Genomic DNA, 26673 nt, shown 5'->3' with positions numbered 1-26673 from the left:
TTTATTTTTTGGTGGTACTGGGGATTGAACCCAGGACCTTCACGTTGAACTACATCCCTTTTTAAATTTTGAATTGAGCTCACTAAGTTGCTAAGTTGCCTAAGCTGGGCCCAAACTTAGAATTCTTCTGCCTCATCCTCCCAGAGTCCTGGGACTACAGGTATATCACTATCCCTGGTACAGAAATGATTATTGAAATAGTGATTTGCTTAAGTGGTTAGTAAATTGTTTGAAAAGTTGTGAAAAGCAGTTATTTTATAAATAGTTAATAAATGCTTAGCTTATCCATTATAAGTCATTAATTCTATTTAATATAGTGCTGAGAAAAAATTATAACTTTTGTAGAAGAGTTAACCTGGAGAGTTATTTATTTTTTTTAATTTGTGTTCTTTATATATTTTTTAAAGTTTTCAAGTAGTTTTTTTCCTAGAGCATTTTACTAGCTAGAAAGATATGAATGATACATGAAGTCGTAAATGTGTGAATTATTAAAATATTGACTGCTCATAGTGAAATTATCTTTTCATACGTGGCTTCAGTAGCAGTGCAGAAATGACTGAATTCTCTTGCAGTTTCCAACTGTGGATTACTACTTTTTGTTTAGAATATATTTAAATTTTTTTTTCTGTTTAGAAGCACAAAGCCCCCATGGTTTACGTAGTTATATTCTTGGTTTCTTACTGAAAAGAGTCCTAGATGTAGCTAAGTGGTAGAACACTTATCTGGCATGTGTGAGGCTCTGGGTTCAATTGACTACCATCAGAAGAAGGAAACAACAACAACCAAAAAAAAAACAAAAACCACCAAACTCAAATATTTAATTTCTAAAAGTTTAGCATTGTACAAAATGCTCATACATGATATATTTGACAATGATGGGACTTACTGCACACAGTAAGAACTCCAAGAATAGCATGTTTAGCCCATCAGCTTAATAATATCACCAATGAATTGGGTTCATTATATTCTTATCTTTTCCATTTCCTGGTATACTGGCTTTTGATCTGCAGGATTGACCATTAGTGGGCTCTCTGTGATTTAGCCGCTCTTGAGTGTCATATCCTTATACAACAGTGCCCAATTAGAAACAATAGTTTTCTTATGTGTGATTTGAAGACATACCTAGAAGCCACCCACATTTCCCCTAGTATTTCATTGGCCATAATGGCTCATTCCTTTCTTAAATCATGGAATTATCTTAGTTTTGGCTGGTGAAAACTCAACTCCTGGATCTGGGGAACTTTCAGCCTTCAGTCTTAAGGTGGTGGCTGCTGTCAGAATAAGCCCACGATTTTTGAAATATGAACAGCATTGGAAATGTGTTAGCAGATGTCTTTTGCTTAGCTCAGGAAGCCAACCTTCCTGCTACAAGTACTTGTTATGCTGAGTTCAGAGTATATTTTAGAAATACTATTAGATCCTGCCTTTGAGAAGTGTTGTTTACTGTAAGAGGAGCTACAGAAAGATGGCTGAGAAGCACCTGTCTTTGTTAAAGGAAATCATGGGATGTTAGTTGCTTCTTGAATAATAAATTATCATAATGAGTTACTGATATTTTTGAACTCCCTTTTGTATTCCATTTATTCATATTCAAATTTAGGTTTCTGTGAAGGATTTGATAATAAATATTTTAGTTTTCTAAACTATATGGTCTTTGTTGCAGCTACTCAACTGTCATTGTAGCACAAAAGCAGCTACAGACAGCATTTTTAAAAATGAACATTAGTAGATATCAGTAAATGGTAATTTAAAAAAGTGAGAAGTGGGCTAGATTTGGACTGGACTATAGTTTCCCAACGCTTGCACTCATTTAATAGCACTAGTTTTTTTTACCCTGCCCCTTTCTTTTTCTCCATATTTTTATATCCTGTCTACTTACTTTTGAAATAAACTTTATTTTAGATTAGTTTTAAGCTTTACAAAAATTATATATAATAAATTCAGAGTTTTCATGTATCCTATACCCATGTTACCCTATTATTAGCATCTTAGGTTAGTATGGTATATTGTCTAGATTAATGAACCAGCATCCATACTTTATTATCAGCTGAAGCCATTACTTCAGATTTCTTGATTTTTACTGCATGGGATTTTTCTATTCCATTATGTCATCCAATCTCATATTTAGTTGTCATGTCTCTTTAGGCTCCTCTCAACTGCAACAGTTTTTCACACTTTCCTTCTTTTTGATGACCTTCAAATTTTTGACAAACACTGCTCAGGTATTTTGTAGAATGTTCTTCAACTAGGATTCATCTTCTTTTTATCATGATAAGACTAGGATTATGGGTTTTAGGGGAGAAAGCCTACAGAGATAAAGTATCATTTTTATCACATGATGTTCTCCCCAACCCCTCTATATACTCTTAGGAAGGAAGTAACTGTAGAGGTACAGCGACGCTCAACAACTAGGCCGCACACCGAGAGGTCTGACAGGAGATTATATCAGGGAAGGCAAGTTGAGGAGAGAGGAGAAAGGGAAGAAGAGAAGAACAAAGAAAGGAAGGTCCTTTTATCATTTTGGGGGTGGGCTATTGCTTATTTATGAGGAGTGGGCTACCTTTAACCCATCACAGGCCCTTTATGGGTTTGGTCCTACAGAAACAGGTTTAACCTCTCCGGACCGCTGTGGCCTTGCGGGGAGGGAAACTAAAGATAAGAGTATGAGGTCTTTTAAGAGCCAAGAAGCACCAGGAAAATGCAGCCTGTGATGGCGGCATCAGGTCCCTAACATTCCCCCCTCTTTGGTTTAGAGGGAGACAGCAGCTGGCACATGTTGTGTGCCAGGGAAAAGGGGCGGTGTTTCTGTCTTCTGTAACTATTTCCTGCTGACACAGGGGCGACGAAGCTGTCTGGGGGCAGGCGTGGGGCACAGTTGACTGTTTTGTTCTTTATGAACCTGGAATTGTTGACAGCAGTAGCATTTTTATTGGAACTGTTGGTAGGGCTCCCTGAGAAGAGTCTTAAGCACACAAATCAGTTAATGAGGGAGGAGCGAGGGTAGAAGATAATTTGTGTGAGGCTGTGGACTGGGTTGGAGGATTAATAAAACTAGTAAAAAGGTAAAGATTGTAATTTCAATTGGGGTGAAGTGCGATAAAGTTCTTGGAGCCACATGTTAGTGACCCAGTTGGCTATGCGGGGTAACAGGGCAAGGGTGGGGAGCAAACCAGAAAATGTCAATCCAAAGATCATTTAGAAAATGTTCAAACCGAGCTGAGATCTGAGCTATGGTTAGTCATTTGGCTTCCATGTAAACATGGTGGTCTTGCTTAGGTCTCTGGCCTGAAGTATCAGCTGGTGAGCCATCTGTCGGGAGATTTGAGTGGAGAGGCGACTGACCTGGGATTGAATAAAATGGAGAACACAGGGGGCAACTGCATAGGTAGACAGGGAAATAGCAGAAATCAGCCGTGGGCCATTCCAAAGAGTGGCAGGAATTTGATGGGGTTTGGTCAAAGAATTGGCATAAGGTGACCTGGAATGTAGCATCAGGAGATCCTACCTGGGTCTGAAGGAGAGCTGAGTTAGGCTGGGAGTGAGTCAAGTCGCACACCAAGGGCCTATCGGCTTGGATAAGGTTTAGGAGAGAAAACAGGAGCAGGAGAGGAACAGTTATTGTCTCCAGCAATTAAGAATGGCAAAGAATGAGATTATAAGGTAATAGGCCAATGTGAGTAGACACCTGGAAGTAAAATTATAGTTGGGAGGAGCTACTGCGGCCAATCCTATCTCAAGGATGAGTCCTAGGAGTACTAATATGAGAAGACTTAGGATATCAGTGGGTGCTGTAGTGTGAAATTGTCACAATACCCCATGAGAGAATGAGAGGGTAAACAGGTTGGTTTATCTGACTCAGGACTGGATGATGGTGAAGGATTCTGGGCAACCGGTCTTCTGGAATCTGAGTAAGTTTGACCTTCATGGGTCCCATGGAGGTGGCTGAATAGTGTAGATGAGGTCCTGTGGATATGACTGAGAGAGGAGCATGAAGATATGGTTTAACACAGAGAAATGGAACCATCCCGGAAGGGATTTAAGTTTAACAGATCTGAAATGGAATGATGAGAGAGGACTGTAGTTGGAGACCCAAATGTGAGCTTTTTGATTCTTGAACTAGGAGGGATGTGGCAGCTAGGCCTCATAGGCCGGGGGCCTAACCTCTGACAGTGGGATCCAACCTTTTGGACAAGTAAACCACTGGAGCAAAAGTGGGTCCCATTTGATGACCCACAACCCCTAATGCAAATCCCTTGTTTTCTGACACATAAAGGTAAAAGGGATGAGAAAGATCAGGTAGGTGTAAGGCAAGAGCCTCTAACAGGCAGGATTTGAGATGGGCAAAGGGAGTGGCTGTTGAGGAATTTACCTGTTTATGGGGGTTTTCCTTAGAGGCCTCGTAGAGCGGAGGCTGCTAGAAGGGAATAATTTGGGATCCAAGACCTTGGAACCACAGCTGAATTAATGATCCGGAGATCCTGAACTAGCCGATATGTCCTGTTAGGTTTTCTGACCGCTAAGATGGGTGTATTGTATGGGGAATTGGCAGGCCTCAAAAATCCTTTTTTTTAGTAAACTTTTGATGATTGGAGCCAGTTTGTTTAAGCTAGAATGAGGGGGGGGGCTTTTGAGCCTGAGTTGGAAAGTATGTAGGGTTTTTAAGGAAAATCTTCACTGGAGGGCATTTGGCCTCTGAGGAGGATTAAATGTCCCATACCTGGAGATTGCTAGGGCAGGGTCAATAGGCCATCTGGATGATGAGTCTGGGGTTTGATAGCCTGTGACAACAAAAGGCAAAGGGAAGACATCGGAATGCTGGAGGGGTCCCATATCGTGAAATGGATGGAAGTGCCAATTTTGGATTGGATGTCACGACCTAATAAGGGAACGGGACATGAAGGGAGGACTAGGAAGAAATGAAGAAATGAAAAATCGCCAATTGTGCATGACAGGAGAGGAGTCTGTCGAGGGCATTGCTTTTGACCACCTTCTACATCAACAATAGAGGTCTGAGACAGGGAGGTGGGCCCCCAATATTCTCACAGTGCAGAAAAACTGGCACCAGTATCTAGTAAAAAGGCGATCGTCTTACCTGCCACAATGACAGTCACCCTGGGCTCTAGAGTGGTAATCTGTGTTGGGCCAGATAGGACAGGGCCTCCTCATAGATCTGCCATTGTGAGACCATTGAGGTCATTAGGGGGAACAGCGGGGATGGCAGCCCAACGATGGGTGGACGTCAGGGGGCAGTCAAAACCCCAATGTCCCCTCTGTTTGCATTTAGGGCAGGGTTTTGTGGGAGGCTTGAGGTTTGGTCACACACTGGCCCAGTGGCCTTCCTGATCACAACAGAAGCAGAGTCCTCGTGGGTGAGAGGGTCCCTTATTAAAGGGTCCCTTGTTATGAAGTCATTGTAGCATGGTAGGATTGATGGCCTGTGCTAGTGATTGGTAATTTTTTGTGGCTTTAAGATCATCATGGCCGTGATAGGCCTTAAATGCCATGGCCAAAACCTCAGAAGAGGAGTTAGGGGGGTCCCTTCTCAAGCTTTTTAATTTAAGTCTAATGTCAGGGTAGCTTTGAGAGAAAAAAAATGTATCATGACCAGCCGCTGGCCATCAACAGACTCAGGGTCTAGATTGGTATATTGACGAAGGTCATCAGTCAGCCTTTGTAGGAAGGCAGAAGGGTTTTTATTTTTGTCCTGTATGATTTCATTAAGCTTATCACAATTTATAGGGTTTATGGTGGCTTTGCGTAGCCCATGGAGCAAACAATTAATGTACCTGTCCCGGGGCTCCATACCCATCTCGGAGTTGTAATCCCAATCCGGGTCGCACTCCGGCATGGCAGCAGCACTTACTGGGTGGTGGTTATTTGTCAAATGTTTTTGATCAGCATGGGCATGGGCCTGGTCCAGCACTCTTTTGCCTTCTTCAGGGGTTAACGCATTGGTGAGGATGACAAAGAGATTATGTAAGTTAATTGATTTTTTTCTGAGCAGCTGTCCTTTTTACCATTAACAGGAGTCTATCCAGACCTAAGAGTTTATATTAAAGTATCTTGAAAAGATTTTGACTTATAAAACTGGGTTGTAGAAATTAATGAATTATTTGTAAACCTTGTATAACAAACTTGAAACCAACTAGCAAGTATAAATAAATAATTTTCATACAGCTTTTTTACATACTTAGGCCTTCTGGTCTTGTATATCTTTTTTACCTGTTTTTAACAAGACAGACATGCAAAAACCTTTCATATCAAAAGTATAACTCTTATTTATAGCTTTCCAATATTTTTCTCTCATTTACTATTAACCTTTTATAACAAACTTTAGTTTAAAGTGTCTTTTTTTTTTGTTTTTAGATTGTCATATCTTAAAATTTGACTGGCTGCCAATAGAACAGTATTAACCTTGAGTTTTTAGAAAAGAGCAAGTTAACCCTATAACCGCAATTTAAGAGTTTATAATGCACAATAAGTGTTTCAAGCACACCAAAGGGAGAGGCAATTGGACCTTTTAAAGGGCAAGCACATTTTTTTGAGAGAGGCAAGTTTACTGAGTGAAAAACAGCAGATTTGGCAAGCAGTTGTTCTAAGACCAAAACTGGTTTTCATTAGCAGCTGATTGCCACGGAGCAGAAGCTTGAGCAGCTTCTAGGCTGGGTTGTTCTGAAATTGTTTGATGAAAGTCACAGGATTAGCCATGCATAATATGAGAGTTGGAGCAGGTTAGAGGAGGAGTCAGCGGGGAAGGCAGAGCGGAAGGAGCTGAGGTAGAAACAAGGGGGAAAGTGGGAGGAGAGGAGGAGGTTAAGGGGTGGGCCTGGTTTATGAGATAAGGAGGAAGCAGCCTGATCGATCTGGTCTGAAGAGTTGAAACAAAGAGAAGTGGAAGCAGTGATATCCTGAGTCAATACAAGTTTGGGGAGGGGAGGCTGCTTTTGAGTCACAGAGCAAAGAAGGAGAGCTGGCTGCGGAGATAAGAAAAGCCCTGAACATATGGAATCTCCGACCATTTTCCATGATGCTCATAGAAGTTATAAAGGTCCTGAATCAGACCAGGTTCAAGTGAGCCATTAGGCGGCCACACATTTTGGTTATCTAATTTATATTGAAGCCAGATTTGAGTGAGTAGGCACATCAGCCATTCAGGTTTTAGGTTTAAGCCCTCCAGATTTCAGAGCAAGCACCCCAAGGGAAAGTCCACAGGTGTGGAAGACCCGGAGCCCATAGTGACGAGAAATGAGACTGGGGGTGAAGTCCTAGTCCCAAGACATCTCTTGAGATTTGGAAGTCACCAGTAGTCTTTCTAGATTCCAAACCTAGAAAGACGGACCCATACTCCAAATGGAGATGTCTCTACCATGAGGAGGGTGTCCGGAGGAGAAGGGCCGTGCCACCTTCCCAAGGCGTCCCAAGAGAGGTGGGGGGCGGAATGGGCAAGTCCCAGACTTGTCCCAGTGAGCCTGGGAGGCTCACAACGGACGGGAGACGTTCCAGACCTGGCTCACGTTCTGGGTGGAAGTCTCTTTCCTGGCCACCTGAGTCCAAGTCCCCTCCCCACTCTAGACTGTCACGAGAGGACTTACCCAAAAGTCTGGGGGTAATGGGACCAATCGCATCAGTGTTGTTTGCAGGGCTGATGTCAGGGAAGATAGTCGCGGACTTCGGTTGGGCCCGTTGGAGCATCAGGGGTCTTGGGTTTTAGGCCTCTGACCCTAAGTCAGGGCACTGGCAATCCCAGATCCCACTTCTGACACCAATGTAGAGGCACAGCGACGCTCAACAACGAGGCCACACACCGAGAGGTCCGACAGGAGATTTTATTAGGGAAGGCAGGTTAGGGAGAGAGGAGAGAAGGAAGAGAGAGAAGGAGAGAAGAACAAAGAAAGGAAGGTTCTTTTTATTGTTTGGGGGGTGGACTATTGCTTATTTATGAGAAGTGGGCTACCTTTAACCTATCACAGGCCAGATTTCCCTTTATGGGTTTGGTCCTGCAGAAACAGATTTATCCTCTCTGGACCGCTGTGGCCTTGCGGGGAGGGGAAATTAAAGATAAGAACCTGAGGTCTTTTAAGAGCCAAGAAGCACCAGGAAAATGCAGCCTGTGATGGCAGCATCGGGTCCCTAACAGTAACTGTGTAGCCCACACTTTTGGAATGAAAAGTTACACTCTACTTCCACAAGGCAGAAAGTCTTCATAAACTATTTGGGATCCCTCTTCATGAACAGATTTATCTATTATTCTTTGGTTATTTTATTGTATCATTTTATCAACATGAATTCACAGATACTTGTACTTTGGGTTATGATCCAATACTTCTTTATTTCCGTGATTAAATGATTCTAGCTTTGGTCATTCAGAATTCTTTGGCATACTTCTATCATCACTGTTTTGTTTTGTCTTGTTTGTTCTCTGGTACAGAGGGTTGAACCCAGGACTTTTGCACTGAGCTACTCTCACTCCTTTTATTTTTTATTTAGAGTGTCTTGCCTAAGTTGTTAAGTTGCCCAAACTAGGCTCAAATTTTCAATCCTCCTGCCTCAGCCTCATTACAAGTGTGTCTTTTTCTTTTTAAGCACTGAGGCAGCCTGATCAAAAATATCAAATGCTTTTAAAAATTACAATAAAAGATACATTGCCATTAATCCTCCTCAGAATATTCCCTCTCACCTCCAAAGGACTTATCCCATTGTTCCATTGTTCTTGTCACTTTGTAAAGCAGTTCTAGAAGTCCTCATTTGTCTTTAAATTTGTTGTCATACCTGATGTCCTGAATCAATTAAAAAACTTTACCTCTCATGATTATTTTGAATTTGAGGAGGAACTAGAAATTACAGGTGCCAGATTCAGTGAACAAGTAAGCAACATATTTTTATGAGCCTGCCTTTCTGTTAGATGGCACTCAGCAGTGTTTGTTGTACTTTTTTAATTGTAAAGTCACTCAAAAAAGACTTCCATGTGAAAATAAAGGAAAAAATGGAAACGGAGCTTTTGTACATAGGGAGAGGAGAGGGCTTGAGAGGGGAAATGGGATAAAATAAAATAAAATTTATTTTTTAAAAAAAGACGGTCACAACTGCTTCAGAAAGTGGAGAGAGAAGCTAGGCTTGATGGCACATGCCTATAATCCCAGCACTTAGAGGCCAAGGCAGGAAGATCACTTTGAGTTCAAAGCCAACCTGGGCTCCATAGTGAATTCACGAGCAGCCTAAACTACAGAGCAAGACCTTGTCTCAAAAAAGAAACGGGTGGAGGTGGGAGAAAGAAAGAGGGGAAGAAAAAAAGAAAGGCAGGCAAGTGTGATGGGAAGTATGTTTGAAGCGAGGGGAAATATTTTGATAGGGAGTCATGTCAATGTTGTTAGGTCAAAGAAGACCCATAGTGAAACCAAGATAAACAACTGCAAGCAAATTTAAAGCAGAGGTTTTATTGCCTCTATGACTACAGCTGGGTCATGAGTCCAGGAGCCAGCCTCTGGCCAGGGCTGTTAGGGGTTATATACAGAGAGAGCTCTGGGTTTAGGAGACCTGGGTAAGGGTGATTTGATAGAAAGGAACAAAGCGAATTCACTTAAGAGGTTGGGCCAAGTTCTGCTTTTCTAAGTTAAGTTTCTATTTTTTGGAAATGGTGTTACCTGGTCAAGATTGAGTTAAATTCTCCTTTCCTAAGTTAGCTTTTTATCTTTCAGAAAGGATGTGTTCTGTCTGTGTGGAGTGGGGGTCAGCTGGGAGGAGTGGAGGAGTCTTGTGTTATCTCACATGTGTTGTTACTATAATAAATTTTATTTTTTTTCTCATTGAGTTTATTGGTACTTTTTATGTATACAGTACAGTTACATTTATCATTTGGATAATAAATATTAAATAAATAAATTTGAACATTCACTGTTTAATTTGATCATACCTTTGTATATTCTGGTACCACAGACTACTCCTGGCTCCTCTTGTATATTTCCGTCCCAGTCCCAGAATTAGCCATTTCTGCGAGGACCTGTGATCCATGCCTCTTAGTCACCTACGAGGACGTAACCTCCAGTATACTAGAAAAGACACCACTTGATTTTTACCAAATGCTGCCCCTGCATGAGGTCCTTGTAGTTTGTGTCCTGGAGTATCCTGTATGTGACAGGCAGCTGCAAGACAAGTATAGACCTATGGCTGCTCTTGGTGCTGTTTGGGGTTTATATTCAAAAGCAATGGGGTCTTAATCCAGGGGAGTGCACTGTCTTTTATCACAGACTTCCTTTCCCTCAGTTGTCAGCTTCTTTTTAGAGTGACTGTGATATACCCTAAAGGAGGAGAATGCATTTTTTAGGTCCCTTACACAACGATATTTGTGTGTGTATATAAAATTGTAGTAAAATACACATAATTTTTCATCTTGTAAAACCGAAACTATCCATTAATCAGCTCCCCATTTCCCCCTCACACTATTAAAAAATTACTTTGCTTTTCCCTCATCCCTTGGCCACCACTCCTCTTATGAGCTTGACTTATTGCAATACCTCATGTAAGTGGAGCTGTATATTATTTGTCTTTGTGAAGTGTTTTTTTCCCTTAACATAGTGCTCCTAAGGTTGATCCGTGTCACAACATGATCTGTGTACTTATATTTTAAGTCAGGTAATGCCCACCCTTCCATCATCTCCCAACAGCTCTGATACTGTGAACTGCTTATATTTTTCTAATCTAGGCTTCAAAATGTGATTTCACAGTCATTGATATCCTTTCTGACCAAAAATGTCTATAACGTGTACACTTTAAAATAGAAAATAATGCTTTTCTGGAGAAGATTATATTCTTTCATCAGATATTTTATTGACTTATATGGGTGGAAGGATGAGGCTAGAGAGCTACAAAGGGGCCCTCATGAAAAGATTTAAAAGAGTTTAATGAGGGCAAAGGGAGTTTATATCAGTGAATAACTAACTGCTACTTAAACTAAGCTGAATCTTACTGTCTTAAAACAGCTCCCACTGATGGCAGTTCTTTGGGGGAGCAGTGTCTGTGGAACTCAGATGGGGTTTCTGCACTGGTTTTGCTCAGGGTTCCTCATGGTTCTATACTCATCTGCAGGCAGTTTCATCTTGGGAGACGGCAGTGCTCGCTTTGGCAGCACATACACATTCTGGGAGACTGCAAAGGAGAACTGCAAAAAAAGAACTGGATAGCCCTTTTACAATTCCTGCTGTGAGCTATTTTAAGAGTCTTTGAGATTCTTGTATGAATGATGCCTGATATATTCACCTACTGTTGGACATACGAAATGTAATTAGATGCCTGGAAGTCAGACAAGGTCAGAGGAGTAACAGGGTTTGGTGTACATTTATACCCATCCCTCTAGCTGTGGGGCAGTAGGTAAAGGAGCAAGGATAGAAGCAGGGGCCCCCTTTTGAAAGCTACTCTGTAACCTTGGCAAGAGAGTAGAAGATTGGACCAAGGGGGCAGACAGTAAGAAAGGAGCCTGGCATCATAACAGAGTTTCTGACTTGAGCTAGAAGGATGCAGAGGAAGGAGGGTCACAGTCAGCTGGTCTCAGCCTTGTCAAAGGCAGAGGGGGAATAGTTCATTTCTTTGGTAAAGGGCTAATGAAAACTGGTATTTTGCAGATTGTGCTGATATGCTAAGTACTTTTTATTTCTTTGAATTCTTAGGTGCTTAAGTGGTCCTGTTCTTTTGTTCTTTAAACTTTGTTTAATGTGTTCTGTTTTGCAGATGTCTCATAATTTAATGGCTTTGAAAACATGCTGGTTAGCCTGTAATCTCAGCACTTGGTAGGCTGAAGCAGGATTGCTTCAAGTTCAAGGCCAGCCTGGGATACATAGAGAGACCCTGTCTCCAAACCAACGAACAAGCCCAACCTCATTAGAGTTAAAGAACTTTGCAAGTTTGATTATTTAATAACAATTTTACTTAGCTCTTTTTCAAAAAACTTCCAAGATAAAAAATTAAAAGAATAGTAAAGTGAACACACATTCCCTTCATCTAAATCTAGCAGTTAATATTTTGTGACCTTTGATTTAGAGTAGATACATGCACCATTTTTCCAAATCACTTGACAGTGAATTGTAGGCACTGAGAATCCTCAAGATGTTTAATGTTATACAGTATGATATATCTAATGTGTAGAAGTTCAGGCTAAGAGAGGTTAAGTTGCTGGAGGAACACATAATTAGCAAGAGACAGATAGGTCCTGGCATCAAAATTTTTGGGAGGAGTGGGGAGTTGGTTTTTGAGACTGGATCTTGCCCTGTGGTCCAGACTGGCTGAGAATTTGCTCTGTAGCCCTGGCTGTCTTTGAACTGTAAATTCTTCTACCTAACCCTCTTGAGTGCTGGAATGATAGGCATGTGTCCACCAAGCGTGGCTAATCAAAGTCTGAAAGACCCAGTTGATTTCCTACCAGATCCCCAGTGATTTGAACTAAGGGACAAATATCCTATCATCTTAACACCTTTCATGATTAGGGAAGGGGAGGGAATCGGGGATACCACAGAATGAAACTTAGGAGAAGGAGAGCCCCCCCCACCAAAAAAAGACTCGGGCAGATTTTAGGTCCTTCTTAGTGCTAGTAATTGTACATAAGGCCTTGCACATGCTAAGCATGTGTTCTGCCTGAGGTACATCCCCAGCACCAGAATGAAGTTTTATTGTAAATAATATGGATAGTACAAAATTTATTTTTTATATTTTTATACCATTCTAGCATAATAAGTTTCCTATATCTCTTTATTACTTTTCATAAAAGGTCTCTTTCTTTTTTTAGCTACAAGGCTTTGGCCGGCCAACTGTTTGCCATGCTGCTATTGTCATCTTCCTTGAATTCTTTGCATGGGGCCTGTTGACAACTCCAATGTTGGCTGTAAGTATTACTCAACTGGGCCCTTGTTTATGAGAGCAGGAGAGATGTTCTTAAGCGTATATCCCAGGTCCATATATCATGGATGTGTTTGGGTGTAGCTCTTAATAGTGATTTAAGACAACTTGTTCTTTGGGGTTGTTTCTATGGTGTCATTGTAAGCCAGCTGCAACAAAATACTTTATTGTCCATTCTTAAGTAGAACTGCTCTCTCACTGAACCAGAGTTGTAGGAGTGCTGTTACACAGAGGAGCTGCATATATTTAGGAAGCTCTTTTAGATACACTATAGGAAATAAGCATCATTCACCAAGCATTTGTTGAACTTTGTGTTTACGTGGTGGTTAATGGCCTTTGACTTAAGGATGTAATATATAGGATATTAATAAGTGCCTTGCAGCAATGAAAGCGATAATTATAAAAATGTCCACATTTCTGTTTTTGGTAGCTTATATATATCACTGTTCCTTCAGATCCAGTATTAAATTTCTTAGCAAGAAATTGGCTATTTGATGTATGCTGCATTTGGAGGAAGAGAACGCAACCCAGAAAAGATTAGGAGGCAGTAACTATGTAACATTTAATTTTTGCAAACACATTTTAAGTTAGCCTTAAGTTTTAGTTATATGAAATTGTTATTTAAAAACTATTAGTGGTTAACTCTTCCCAGTCATTTTGTCTTACCAGAGGATCACTTTTGATACAGATAATCTTTGTTCCCCAGGTAGGTTTGGAAAATTCAGAACTTGAGAGGGTGGATATTAACCATTTAGCCTTGCATGAGACTTGACAATAAACCTTTTAAGGTTTTTAAGTCTTCTGGTACATTTAAAGTACAAAATTGATTAATTAAAGTTACAATAGGTTGAACAGTAATTAGACTTACAGACATTTCCTATCTCTCTCATTCTCTTTTATTCTTTCTTGTACTACCTTTTCCCTCATTGTGCTTTATTTACTACAGTTACTAGTTGAGGATAAGTGGTTCCCCATTTTAAATTCAAGAGAAATATGACCTGGTATCATTGTGTGTCCCTAGTGCCTAGTTCTACCTGCAACCTCGCCAGTGCTGAATAAATACTATATTTTTAAAAATTCATGGGTTACAGGACACCTGGATGTCCTCAAGTGAATGTTTCTCCAGGAAGCATCTTAACTGTGAATACAGACATAACACATAGATACCAGGCTTTTTTATTTTAATTGTGTTAAAGTACAACGAAAATAAACTTCCTGCCTTAACCATTTCAAGTGTAGTTGAGTGGCATTAAACACATTAATAACGAATATACAGACATCTCTACCATCCATCTCCAGAATTCTTTCTTGTAAAAGTCTCTGTACCCATTAATCAGTAGCTCCCTCTACACCTCAGCCTTTGGTAACTACCATTCTGCTGTTTCTATGAATTTGATGACTTTACAGCATGTAAGTGGAATCATGCAGTATTTATCTTTTTGTGACTGCCCTATTTCTCATAGTGTAATGTCTCCCAGGTTCATCTGTAATGTCACATATATCAGGATTTCCTTTTTTTGTGTGTTGTACCAGGGTTCAAATCCAGGAGCACTCTACCACTGAGCTACATTCTCAACCTTTTTATTGAGACAAGGTCTTGTTAAATTTCCTAGGCAGGACTCACTATCTTTCTTCCTGAGCCTCCCTCGCTGCTAGGATTATAGGTATGAACCACTCTGCCCAGCTAGGATTTCCTTGTTTTGATACTAGGGATCAAACTCAGGACCTTGCACTTGAAAGGCAAGCAGCAGCACCACTGAGCTAAATCCCCAGCCCAGGATTTCCATGATTTTTAGTATATGTGCTGCCAAAGCGAACACATCCTTGTTTATTAGAGTGAATAATATTTCTCTCTTTCTCTCAGTCTCAAAATAAATGTGTACGTGTATAATATATATATTATTATTAATTATATTATTGTATTATATATATACACATACACACACACCACATTTTGATTATCTTTTAATCAGTTTAATACTTGGTTTTACCACCACTTTTTGGCTTTTGGGAATAATGTTGTTTAGAGCATGGGTGTATAAAAATCTGTTCAAGTCAGTCTCTGCTTTTAGTTGTTTTTAATATATACCCCAAAGTGAACTGCTGCACCAGTCATTCAATTTTAAATTTTTTGAAGAACTGCCAGACTCTTTTCCATAGCTGCTATATATAATTTTGCATTCTTAGTAACAGTGTACAAGGGCTCCAGTTTCTCCTCTGGGGGTTTATCATCTTTTTTTTCCCCCACTCTACTAGGAATTAAACCCAGGGCCTTTGCACTAAGCTACATCTTTTTTTCTTTTGAGACAAGGAAGGTCTCACTAAGTCACTAAATTGCCTAGGGAAGAGGAAATCAAACTTTAGGTCCTCCTGCCTCAGCCTCTCAGAGTGCTGGAAATAGAAGATTGTGTGTTGTTTAATGATAGCAGCCATCCAAGTAGGTGGGAGGTGAACCAGATCACTCATTGTAAAGAACTGAGTTTTTGTTGTGTTTTTTAACATTTGTGACCCTAGTTATTTGATTCCTCCTCCCAATCTCTTTAGTTTACAAAGGTGAAGAGTTTCAAAATAGTATCTTTTGGTACAATCAATTCTCTTGGTTCAGCAGATTTTCTAATATAATGAAATAATTCTGTGATCATACTTTAATAAGAATTCAAATTGAAATGTTGCCCTGCTAGAAATTCCAGAATCTCTCAGACAGTTAAAATCTTTGGGCAATTGAATATCTTTGACCAGATTGGCAGACCCCTTTTTATTTCATTAATTTTAATAGATGCAGAGACTGATACGCCTTCTTCAACTGGCCAAAGCAGAAGTTTTTTGTGTTTCTTTGTTCCTGGAAGACCATGGCATGCATCCTAACAGCCATCTGAGGGGATGCTAAAGTACTGCCTCTGTGATTTCTGAACCCTTGCACTGCTTGTAGAAATCTGGTTAAAATAGACATCTAGAGATAAGGAGTACAGGGCCATAGCATCATTCTGTAATGCCATCCAAGAAGTGTGGCTGACTTACTGGATGTATTCATTCTTTTTTTGTGGCTTCTTGGTGTTGGTAAATTAAGCCAGTCCTCTGCTTTCTTCTACCCTTCACACCACAATGTGTGAACCCTGTATCATTTTTGTCTTAGATTCTGTTTTGTCTCCCTTTCAAAGATTTTTTCTCCCCTCAGGCATAAGCCCCTATCTGCTATCCTTTCTGGTTGAATAGACAAGTGATAATGCTAGGTTCTTGGATAACAAAGGACAAAATTAGGGTTTCTTTATAGCTCAAGTTCATTTATCCTCTTTTTGTGTGTGTGTGATGAGTTTGTTCTTGTCCATTTTCTAGTACTTGGCATCTTGAATCCATCACCCACCATGGTATAAGTATTAATATAATTCATATGTGCTCTTTTTGTTTTGATCTTTTTCCCACTTATGATAGCCAGTGAACAGCATACTTTCTTGTTTTCATAGACGGGGTGGAAAGAAAAGAAAAATTAGTGTTGAGGCTATGTTTTGGAAGTGCAGACCAACACATATATATATTAATATTTTGTCCAGCGTATTCCTGCACTATGGCACTGACGACCACTGACTGTGTTAGCATGGTTCACAAATTTGATTTGTTCCACGATTGTGGAACTTGTGTTCATATGCTCATATCTGTCACTTGATGCAGAGCTAGCAAACAAAACCAAAACTGCCAAACGCTTCTGCTTGAGAACTAATTGTTTACAAACAAAAGTGTTCATGACCCGAGGTACCACTGGAGCACTGGAAAGGAGTTAACTTCTTCGTCCATTGTCATTGTTATGGATTGTGCTTAGATGTCCCCACAAAGCCTCCTGGTTTTTCAGAGGTAGCTGAATCTAGAGTGTGTGATTGATTCCTGGTAGGGCCAGGCCCAAGGGCAGCTGGATTAAGGGTGTGAGTGCTACCTGTCCTAATAGTCTGAATAAGATAGAAGGGGCAGAAAGGTAAGCTTTGTCCCTTGTTGCTTTTGCTATCTTCAGTTACCATGAACTGTTGCCCCTCTGCCAGCCTGCCTTGGAGCCAGCAAATTATGTACTGAAATCTCTGTGAACTGTAAGCCAAATGAACCTTTCCCCCTTTAATTTTGAATGTCGAGTATTTTGCCTTAGCAGCGGAAAAAAAAGTAACTATGACAGTCATTTTCCTTTTGAGATTTATTGCCTTTGTTTTGTAGCTATAGCTTAGCTTATAATTTTAGTTTATTTAACACTGTCAGATCTCCACCCTAAGGCACCAGAGCAAATTTAGAAAATTGGCCTCAGTCAGTGGCTTTACCTTCTAGTAGTAATACTACTACTAGTACTGGTAGTAGTAGTAGTACTAGTAGTAGTTTGTACATACAAATGATCTCCACATGACTCTGCCTGACATTCATTCTGTCCTTTAGTCAAAACATGCATCCTTGTAGGATGCCTGATCTCACCTAATTGTAAAGAATCAGACTGAATTAATTTAAATGTCTTCAGAGATATTTAAGGATACATTTAATGTTAATTGCTATAAATAAAGAATTAAATTTCTTATAATTCATAGGTACTTGTTTGCAAGCTGACCTTGAAATCCTGCTAGAGATTTAAGAAATCATTTTTATCTACCCCCTCATCCTTCTTATGGGATTATCTGAAAATACAAAGAATACTCTTTAAAGAGTTATTAAATTTTCTTAGACTGTTCCCAACTAACTCAAGATAGTGTGCCCATTAACTCATTCATTCATTCGTTCATTCATTCATGGCATATATTCTACCATGTTAGTTCCTTATTTTGCTCTGTTTGCCAGCCCTCCATCTCCATTTTATCATTGTTTTTTTCCAGGAGTTAGAATGTCTGGGATGTACTGGGACTGTGTGCTAAGTATTTTTGTCACAATACATATAATTTGTTCTTACATGAACAGGAGGTAAAGTAAGTGTTCTAACGATAGTACAGTCACATGGAGACCGTGTGTACATGTGTGTTGCTGGGGATTGAACCTAGGGCCTCACACACACTAGTCAAGTCCTCTACCAGGCCAGCGGAGACTCTTGGTTTCTGCAGGATGTTCTTCTAGGCTCACCTAATGATTTTGACAGTTTTCTAAGTGGTTTTATAAAGAAATTACCCAATATTTGTCTATTGGTGTTGTGCGTGATAATTATTAAACCCAGGAAAGTGTCATTAACTAAATATCTACATCAGTACCATTTGTTAAACCCTCGTTTTCTCTTGCACAGCTGTTAAACTGTGATAAGCACTGATCAAACAGATGCCATGAGCTTTGCTTGGCATTTACTTCTGTCTATTATTGTGTCTTGTGGTCTGTAGCATACTTTTATATCAATAAATAAACAGGTAATTTTAAAAAGCCAGTGCTGATTTCCAGCTTTCCTATTCAACAATTATAACCAGAGCTGTTAGAATATATAATCGGTGGTGGATCTTCATGACTTAAAATTTGGTGTATAAAACATTTTGGGTGCATTCTGATTTTGTTACAGAGTTTTTAGGTCTTTTAATATATCATTATACTGCCTTCTGGCATCCGTTGTATCTGATGAGAAGACAGCCATTAGTAAGAATTGTCATTCTCTTAGGTCAGCGGTCTGCAAATTGTGGTCTATGGGCCATATCTGGCACTCTACTTACTTTTGTGCTGTGTGCTAAGAATAGTTTCTCCATTTTTGAATACTTAGTGAAAAATCAGCTAAATTCTATAATTTTTAGGTACTGTACCTTACTGCTAATATTTTACATTGTCAATATTCAGTTTGACTTAGTGTAATCCTTCTCTATTCCTGTTCTTCTTCCTGAATTTCTATTTTCTTCTCTAATAAATTCTTGAAGATGTTTTCATTTTGTGTTGCTTTGTTTGATGTAGGTCTCCTGTGTGGTTTGTTGTTTCTCATATAGGTAACGTATTAAATCTACAGTAGAAAACCTGTACTTATTTGGGGGCTTGCTTTTTTCTACCATAATTAGCATATTCAGGATGATACAGATTGTCCTTTTATATGGTATGTGCTCTTTATATTTGTCAGTGAGAGCAGAGGTCAAGGATCAAGAAAACATGTCTTCTAAGGCTTGGCAGGTAATGTAAATGTGTGAAGTAGAGTAAGAGTAGCTTGGTGTTATAGTTAGAATGCCTTCTCCTTTTTCAGCAGCAGCCACTACCTGCTGCTCACCTAGTTAGCAACATGGTTTTGAGATCTTCAGCCTTCATATGAGATGGAAAATTATATCAATTTCTATGAAATTTTCTGAAATTCACATATTGATATTCACACATTGAAAAAACAAAATAATCCAATAGTATATCTGCCTTCAGTTTATAGGCAGTGGTAGCCAATTTGCTACCAATGGACGAGATACCTCTGGTAGCTAGAGAAGAAAATTACTCCATAAAATTAAACCCAAGGACTGATTATAGGAATTCCTGAATTATTTTGAGACCACTATGTACGTCAGGCTGACCTCCAACTCACTGTGTAGCCCAGGCTGGCTCAGCCTCCTAAGTGCTGGGATTATGGTCATACAGGCATGTGTTACCATGCCCTGCATGGAGCTCTTGTGGATGTATGAAAATGTGAGTACTGTGGGATTTCTTCCTGAGTACTAGAGCAGTTCGCCATGTGGTCATAGGGCTTTGTGCCACATTTGGCAGCCATGCGGAATCTAGAGCTCTATACTTTTTGAATCCCACCCTGTTTAATATTGCTAGTATGCCTCTTAGAAGTCCTACTTTGAAGAACTATGCTTTTGATTATAATCTTAGGACCAAATATGAAGGACAGTAGCTTTTTCTTTTTTTCTATTCTTTTCTTTTCTTTCTTCCTTTTTTGGGGACAGGGATGGGGTGTGAGACCAGTGATTGAATCCAGATACTTTGCACCAAACTATGTTCACAGCCTTTTTTCATTTTTTATTTTGAGGCAGGATCTTGCTAAGTTGCCTAGTCTTGGAGCAAATTTTCATCCCTCCTGTCTCAGCCTCTCACAGTGCTGGAGTTAAACGCATGCACCACCACTCCTGATTCATCATATTTCTTGATGCACAAAACAATTTATAGGATGGCTCTGATCTTGATAAGATTTTTCTGAGAACTTTAATACTCCACTAGAATACTTGTTTTTCTTCAGTACAACCAAGCAGAGTTCAAGTGCCACATTTGGAATAATTTGTGGATAGACTTCAGTTCCATTTAAAACTATTATTTCAGAGCAGTTTTAGATTTACAAGAAAATTGAGAAGAAGGTACAGAGAGTTTAGTATCCCTCTACCTCCACATGTGTAATCCTTTCCTGTCAACATTCCACACCACAGTGGTACATTCGTTACAATGGATTCACCCATAGTGACACATCATTATCACTCAAAGTCCATAGTTTATGGACTTTGGGTTCCCTTTTTGTGTTCTGCATTCTGTAGGTTTTGACAAATATATAATGCCAAGTGCCCCCACCTTCAGTATCATACAGAGTAGTGTCACTGCCAGTGTCCTCTGTGTTCTGCTTAATCACATCTTCCTCCTCCCCAACCGCTCATAACTAGTGTTTATTTTATCATCTCTATGTTGTTTTTGTGCAGTGTCACATATTTGAATTCGTACAGCATGTAGCCATTCCACACTGGCTTCTTATACTTAGGAATATGCATTCAAAGTTCCTTCATGGCTTGATAGACATTTCCTTTTAGAAGTAATGTGTATGTACCACAGTTTATCTATTCCTCTACTTAAGGACACTGTGGTTGTTTCCAGGTTTTGGCAAGTATAAAAGCTGTAAACATCTGTGTGCAGGTTTTTGTGTAAACATATTTCCAACTTTTAGGTCTTTTGGGTAAATATCAAGGAGCACGATGGCTGGATCATATGTTAAGAGTAAGTTTAGTTTTATAAGAAACTGCCAAACTGTCTTCCAATTTGGCTGTACCATTTTATATTCCCACAAGCACTGAGTAAGAGTTTCTGTTGCTCCACATCCTTGTTAGTATTTGGCATTTTTCAGATATTTGTCAGTAGTCTGGATTCTAGCCATTCTAATAGATGTGTGTCCCTCATTTTGAATTTTCACTTTCTGATGACATCTGAAGTACTGTGTTTCCATATAGTTATTTGGCATCTTACATTGATTTTGGTGTGGTGCCTTTGAAAATCTTACTCATTTTTTAATCAGATTGTTTTCTAATTGTAGGGCCTTAGTAGTTCTTTGTAAAACTTAGTAAAAACTCCTTTATCATTTAAATCTTTTGTAGGTATTTTCTCTCAGTCTGCGACTTATCTTTTCATTCTTTAGATAGTATCTTTGCAGAGCAGAAAATTTTAAGGACATATTTCGTCATGTGCTTTTGGTGTCACATCTAAGAAGACATGGCCAATCTGAAGGTCATCTAGATATTTCTCTAATATTGCTATTGAGTTTTGTAGATTGAGTTTTAATTTAATTCTGTGATCCATCTTGAGTTAATGTTGTGAAGCATCTTTTATTGGTTCTGGTACATTGTCAGCCATTGGCTCTAAAGTATTCTCTGCCTCATTCTCTGTATAGAACAAGTTTAATCTAACTGTGTCCAACTTTCTTATAAGATCCCCTGTGTCTCTTTATTATACTTTTTGTCTCTGTCCTACATTCTTGGGTAGCTTCTTTTGTCCTATACTATAGTTTGAATGTTTGTCTACTCAAAACTCATGGTGAAATTTTATTGACATTTTAACAGTATTGAGTTGGGATTCTAGTGAAGCACAGTGCAGCACATGCTTATAACCCCAACTACTCAGGAGACTGAGGTGGGAGGATTGCAAGCTTGAGGCCAGATGGACAATTTAGTGAGACCCTGTTTTAAAGTAACAAGGAACTGGGCGTGATGTTGCACACTTGTAATTCTAGCACTCAGCAGGCTGAAGCAGGAGGGTTGTGAGTTTGAGAGTAGCCTGGGCTCCCTGGGCCAGCCTGGATTACATAGTAAGATCCTGTGTTAAACAAAAAAGAAAAGGAAGAAAAACAGAGGAGAAGGAGACACTTCAGTGATAGAGTGCACCTGGGTTCAATGCTTACTTAGTACTGGAAAGAAGAGAAGAGAGCAGGTGATAGGAGGGTTCAGCCTTCAGAACTTTGAGCAATAATTTCTTGCTCTATAAATTATCCATTCTTAGATATTCTGTTGCAGCAGCACAAAATGAACCAAGTCTATTTTGTGTTCAGGAATTCTCTCTTCAGCTCTGTCTATTGTTCTGTTGAGTTCATTGTCTGCTGAGTTCATAAATGTATTTTTTTCTCTAGAATTTCATTTTGGTCTCTTTTAAATTTGCTGGTTTTTGTTTTTTGTTTTGCAGTGTTACAATCTCAGCCTGTAAATCTATACTCTTATAGTTTCTAGTTTTAGGAGTCAGGCATTTCTTCTATATCTTAGAACATAATAAGTATATTCATTTTAAGTAATTCCAGAATTTGGAATATCTGTTCCATTGTGGTTGCTTGTTGTGTTTGCTGTTAGTTTCTTGCTCATAGTGTCTTTTTTCCTTTACTATACAGCTATTTTTGATTAGGTACTGGTTACCATATTTGAAAAAAATATATAAATATGAGGTCAATTTTAAGCCTAGATCATGGCATTTTCAGAAGTAATTTTAGGTTTTTGTACTAGGTGTCTGCTAGTCTGGGACCACTGTACTGCAAATTTAAGGGAGGTTTTTCTGGATTACCTAGATACCATGAAACTGGGCTCAGCTGTGAGTATTAGTTGTTAGAGTTGAGCTGAGTAGCCAGTAAACTATTTTATTTTATTTTTTTTTCAGCTTTAATTGAGTTTATTGGTACATTTTAGGGATACAGTACAGTTACATTCATTGTTGGGATCTTGTACCTCTACATGACAAGTCTTGGTTCTCATTTTTTCCCCTTTTCCCTGCCCTCCCTTCACCCCCTCCTCCCCTCCCCATCTACAAACATTTTATTTCCATCTTTTCATTATCTCACATTTTTTTTCTTTTCCCTTTTTACCCTTCCCCTACCCATCCCACCTTCCCTACACCTTTAGCTCCTTTCTTCCCATTTCTAAATGCCAATAAACTATTCTATGACAAAAGCAACTTTAAGTGTTGTTCTTAATTAACCCTTTTGCATTCTTACCTTATTAGATTTCTATCTGATTACCTTTTCATCCCTTTAAGGTTTTACATTCATTAATAATTTAGAAGTTTTCATTACAGAGTTCATCTTATTTATGTGGCCTGCCATTATTAGATGCATAAATCTTTCCCTTTAATTTGAATTGTAATATATCTTGACGTCTGCTTTTTGTAGGTTCTACATGAAACATTTCCTCAACACACATTCCTCATGAATGGTCTCATTCAAGGTGTAAAGGTAAGAACAATTTTTTTGTGATTCATAATGAATCAAATTGAGGAATCTTTGGTAGTTTAACTGGAGATTTAAGTGGGTCTTAGTGAGACAATTACTATTTGTTTTAGAGATTTAACTGTAAATTTTTATTTGGATTACCAAGATCAAAATAACACAATACCTAAGGCATAGAATAGTTTACTGTTAAAAGCAGTATGAATATTTTACAGGCCTCACTGCATTTTCATTAATGTGTACACCATAGTTATGAAAACTTTAAACTGCTCTACCTATCAAAAGAATACAGAGGACAGATGGTACTGTCTTCTTAGATAGACTTTGAGACTGAGGAAGAAGGAAGCATCAGAATTTAGTTGGGTATTTATTTAGTCTTTTGGTCAAGCTAATGCTCAACTCATAACTTTCTGAGTTCTCCACCACTCAGTTTAAGTAGCCTTAGCTCATTATTTCAATTTTAATATATTTTGGAAAAATTTATAAGTAAAGGGTTAAAATGTAACAATATATTCCAGTTTCACTTTAAAGTATATAGGTATAGGGTCTTTAAACGTAGATATTTAGATGCTATCAGTATTTGCGTAATTAATATTTTGTGCTGAGCAACACACTTAAATTATGCCCTCGTAATTTGCTGTACTTCCAGAGACAGGAGGCTGAGGCAAGGGGATTGCAAGTTCAAGGCCAGCATGGGCAATTTAGCGAGACCCTGTCTCAAAATAAAATTAAAAAACAAGGTCTGAAAATATAGCTCAGTACTCTTTGAGTTCAGTCCCCAGCACAGTACTAAAAAAGAAAAAGGAAAGGTAAAGGGGTATTTTTAAAAATTTCATCTGTAATAGTAAACATGGAAACAATTATAGTTAAAAGAAATGCATTGTGGTACTGTTACGGAAGGAACCGGTAAGTGACATGCACAGAGAAATGCAGAATGGAAGTAAAATAATAAAAGGTTTATTTTGTTGACAAAAGGCTGATTGCACTCAGAGCAGTGCCAGTGATTGACCCCCCACTGGGTTACAGCTCCTTCTTTTATAGGGTTTTACAGCCATGATCTCATTCAGGTGGTTACATTTCATTCTCTCAGTTTACATTACTGATGTACATATCATGGTCACAAGACAGTTAACTTTCAACCCAGATGTAGCAATTCTTTGTAGCTAGGGGAGTTTGCCTTAAGATTCACCTCACTATCCTAGCCCATAGAAAGTGGGTGTTCAGGGTCAGGAAAGCAAATGTTAGTGGTTCTTTTCATCTTGACACTTTTACAAGTGTCTGGATTACAGAACTTTGGAGCTCAGAGTCTTGGTATGCCCTGTTATGTCAGGATGAGACCAGATGCCTCATTCAGTGGTTAATGCCTCCAGTGTCTGTTAATTCTGAACTCAACAAAGCAAACTGCTGTTAGAGACAGCAGAAGCCCATTCTGCATTGTAGGTTTTGTTATTTACAAGAGTTTTCTCTATCATTACAGACAAAGGATGTCATACAAGTGTTTAAAGAACACATTTTTGAAGAAACAAGCAGGATATAAATATATAGTTCTATTTTATTTAGATGTATACATACATATACACATATGCGCAGGAGAAAATAATTAAAAAGGAATCACCTGAAGCTTTTTTTCTTTGAGCGCTTTGAATATATTAGTCTTCTGGCCTCCCCAATTCCTGATAAGAATTGTGCCTGTCATCATATTGATGATCCTTACTCTGTGTTGATTCTCTACTCTTGTTGCTTCTAAGATTCTATTACAATTATCTTTCTATATTTTGATTATAATGTGTATCAGGATAATGAGTTTATCTTATTTTAGATGTTGGATGTTCATATTTATATCTTTCATCAAAATTTGTGATTCTGCAGGCATTACTTCTTTGAATATTCTCTCTGCCCCTTTCTCCTCTCTGTCATGGACTCTCGCTGTGCATATTTTAGTTGGCATCATGGTGTCCCTTGGTCCCTTATGCTCTGTTTAGTCTTTTCCTTTCTGTTCTTGAGCCCCAATGATTTCTATTATACAGGTTCAAATTCACTGGTTCTTCTGCCTCTCAAATCTGCCCTTAATTCTTCTAGTGAGGTTTTTAGAATTTTAGTTATTAACTTTTCAGTTCCAGGGTTTCTCTTTGATTTCTGTTTAGGTTTTCTAATTTTTGATATTTGCATTAGTTCATACATCATTTTCTTCATTTTTCCTACATCTTGTAGTTCTTTGAGCATCTTTAAAATAGTAAAGTCTTTGTTTAACAGGAGGAGAATAAGGGAGAGGAGGAGATAGGGGGAGAGTAAGGCAAGGTGATGTGTAGAATATAGGATCAAATATGTATATATGAAAATGCCACATTGAATCCCAATACTTAGTGAAATTAGTATGAAAATAAAAATGTGTGTAAAAATTTAAAAATTAAGTCCTTATTTAGTATATTTGCTTTCTGGCCCTTTTTCAGGGACAATTTGTTATTTTAAATGTACCATAGTTTTCTGTATGCATTGTAATTTTTTGTTGAAAATTAGATATTTCGATCTAATAATATGATGAATCCTAAAATCATATCCTCCCTCTTCCTCCATATTTTCTATTTTTATTATTATGTTTGTCTTTGTTACAGCCTTACTCTGGCTATAGTTGATCAAGGGATCAACTTGAGGTATAAGTTTAAGGAACATTCTTAGCTTATACCTTCACTTGGGCATGCAGTCACTTTATAATTACCCCTACATGACTGTTAATTCTGATATGTCAGCTTTATTGGATTAAGAAATGCCTAGGGCAACGTCAGTAAAGGACACTCCTGGGTGTGTCTTGGTAGGGCAGGAGGTGTTATCTTGGGTACTATGTGTGGTCCCTCGCCTGTTACTCTCTCCCACTTCTCCCTTGCTCTGCTTCCTAGCTGCCATGAACAAAGTGACTTTGCTTTACTTTCCTCTTCTACCTAGATGTTCCTGCCTTGGAACCTGCCATCCATGTACTGAATCCCTTGAAACTGAGCTGAATCCCTTCTTTAAATTATTAGGTATCGTGTCCAGCAGCAGGAAAGCTGCAGTTGCTGTTGTGTGTTCTAATCTTAAATGCCTGCCTCCCAAAAGAAGAGAATGAAAAAAGTAAAAGGGGGAGGAATGAGCATTACCCCTTTAAGTCCCCTAGAAATTACTTCAGCCACAGTGGGAAAAAGAACAGCAGTGGCTTCTTTGCACCTCTGTAAGCAGAGGTAGCAACCAGTGGTCTGAGCTCAGATCCCTAATACTTGGGGAAGTGTGCTGACCTCTTCAGGGTGTGTGGAAGTTATTCTAGGGACACCGCTCAGCTGCCACCATGGGGCTGGGGGTAGCAAATGGGTAGCTGCTACTAAGCGCTGAAATTGTACTTTAATTTTAGCGTGTGTGTGTGTGTGTGTGTGTGTGTGTGTGTGTGTGTGTGTGTGTGTGTGTGTGTG

At 39.0% G+C, this 26673-nt stretch overlaps 1 protein-coding gene across 1 annotated transcript in view; it reads left to right on the top strand.

Moving 5' to 3' along the window:
* The window catches only part of Mfsd14b (major facilitator superfamily domain containing 14B), a 64237-nt gene that overhangs the window by 15260 nt on the left and 22304 nt on the right, over positions 1–26673 (top strand). The window contains exons 3-4 of the mRNA XM_033756832.1: positions 12773–12868; positions 23180–23242. Of these exons, the coding sequence (XP_033612723.1) occupies positions 12773–12868; positions 23180–23242 (159 nt within the window). The remainder of the gene's footprint in view (positions 1–12772; positions 12869–23179; positions 23243–26673) is intronic.

The sequence above is a fragment of the Fukomys damarensis genome, unplaced genomic scaffold, assembly GCF_012274545.1.
Source record: "Fukomys damarensis isolate Sample0158 unplaced genomic scaffold, DMR_v1.0_HiC HiC_scaffold_27, whole genome shotgun sequence".
Taxonomy (NCBI): domain Eukaryota; kingdom Metazoa; phylum Chordata; class Mammalia; order Rodentia; family Bathyergidae; genus Fukomys; species Fukomys damarensis.
The sequence above is the reverse complement of the archived record's forward strand: the minus strand, read 5'-3'. Positions and strand labels throughout refer to the sequence as shown.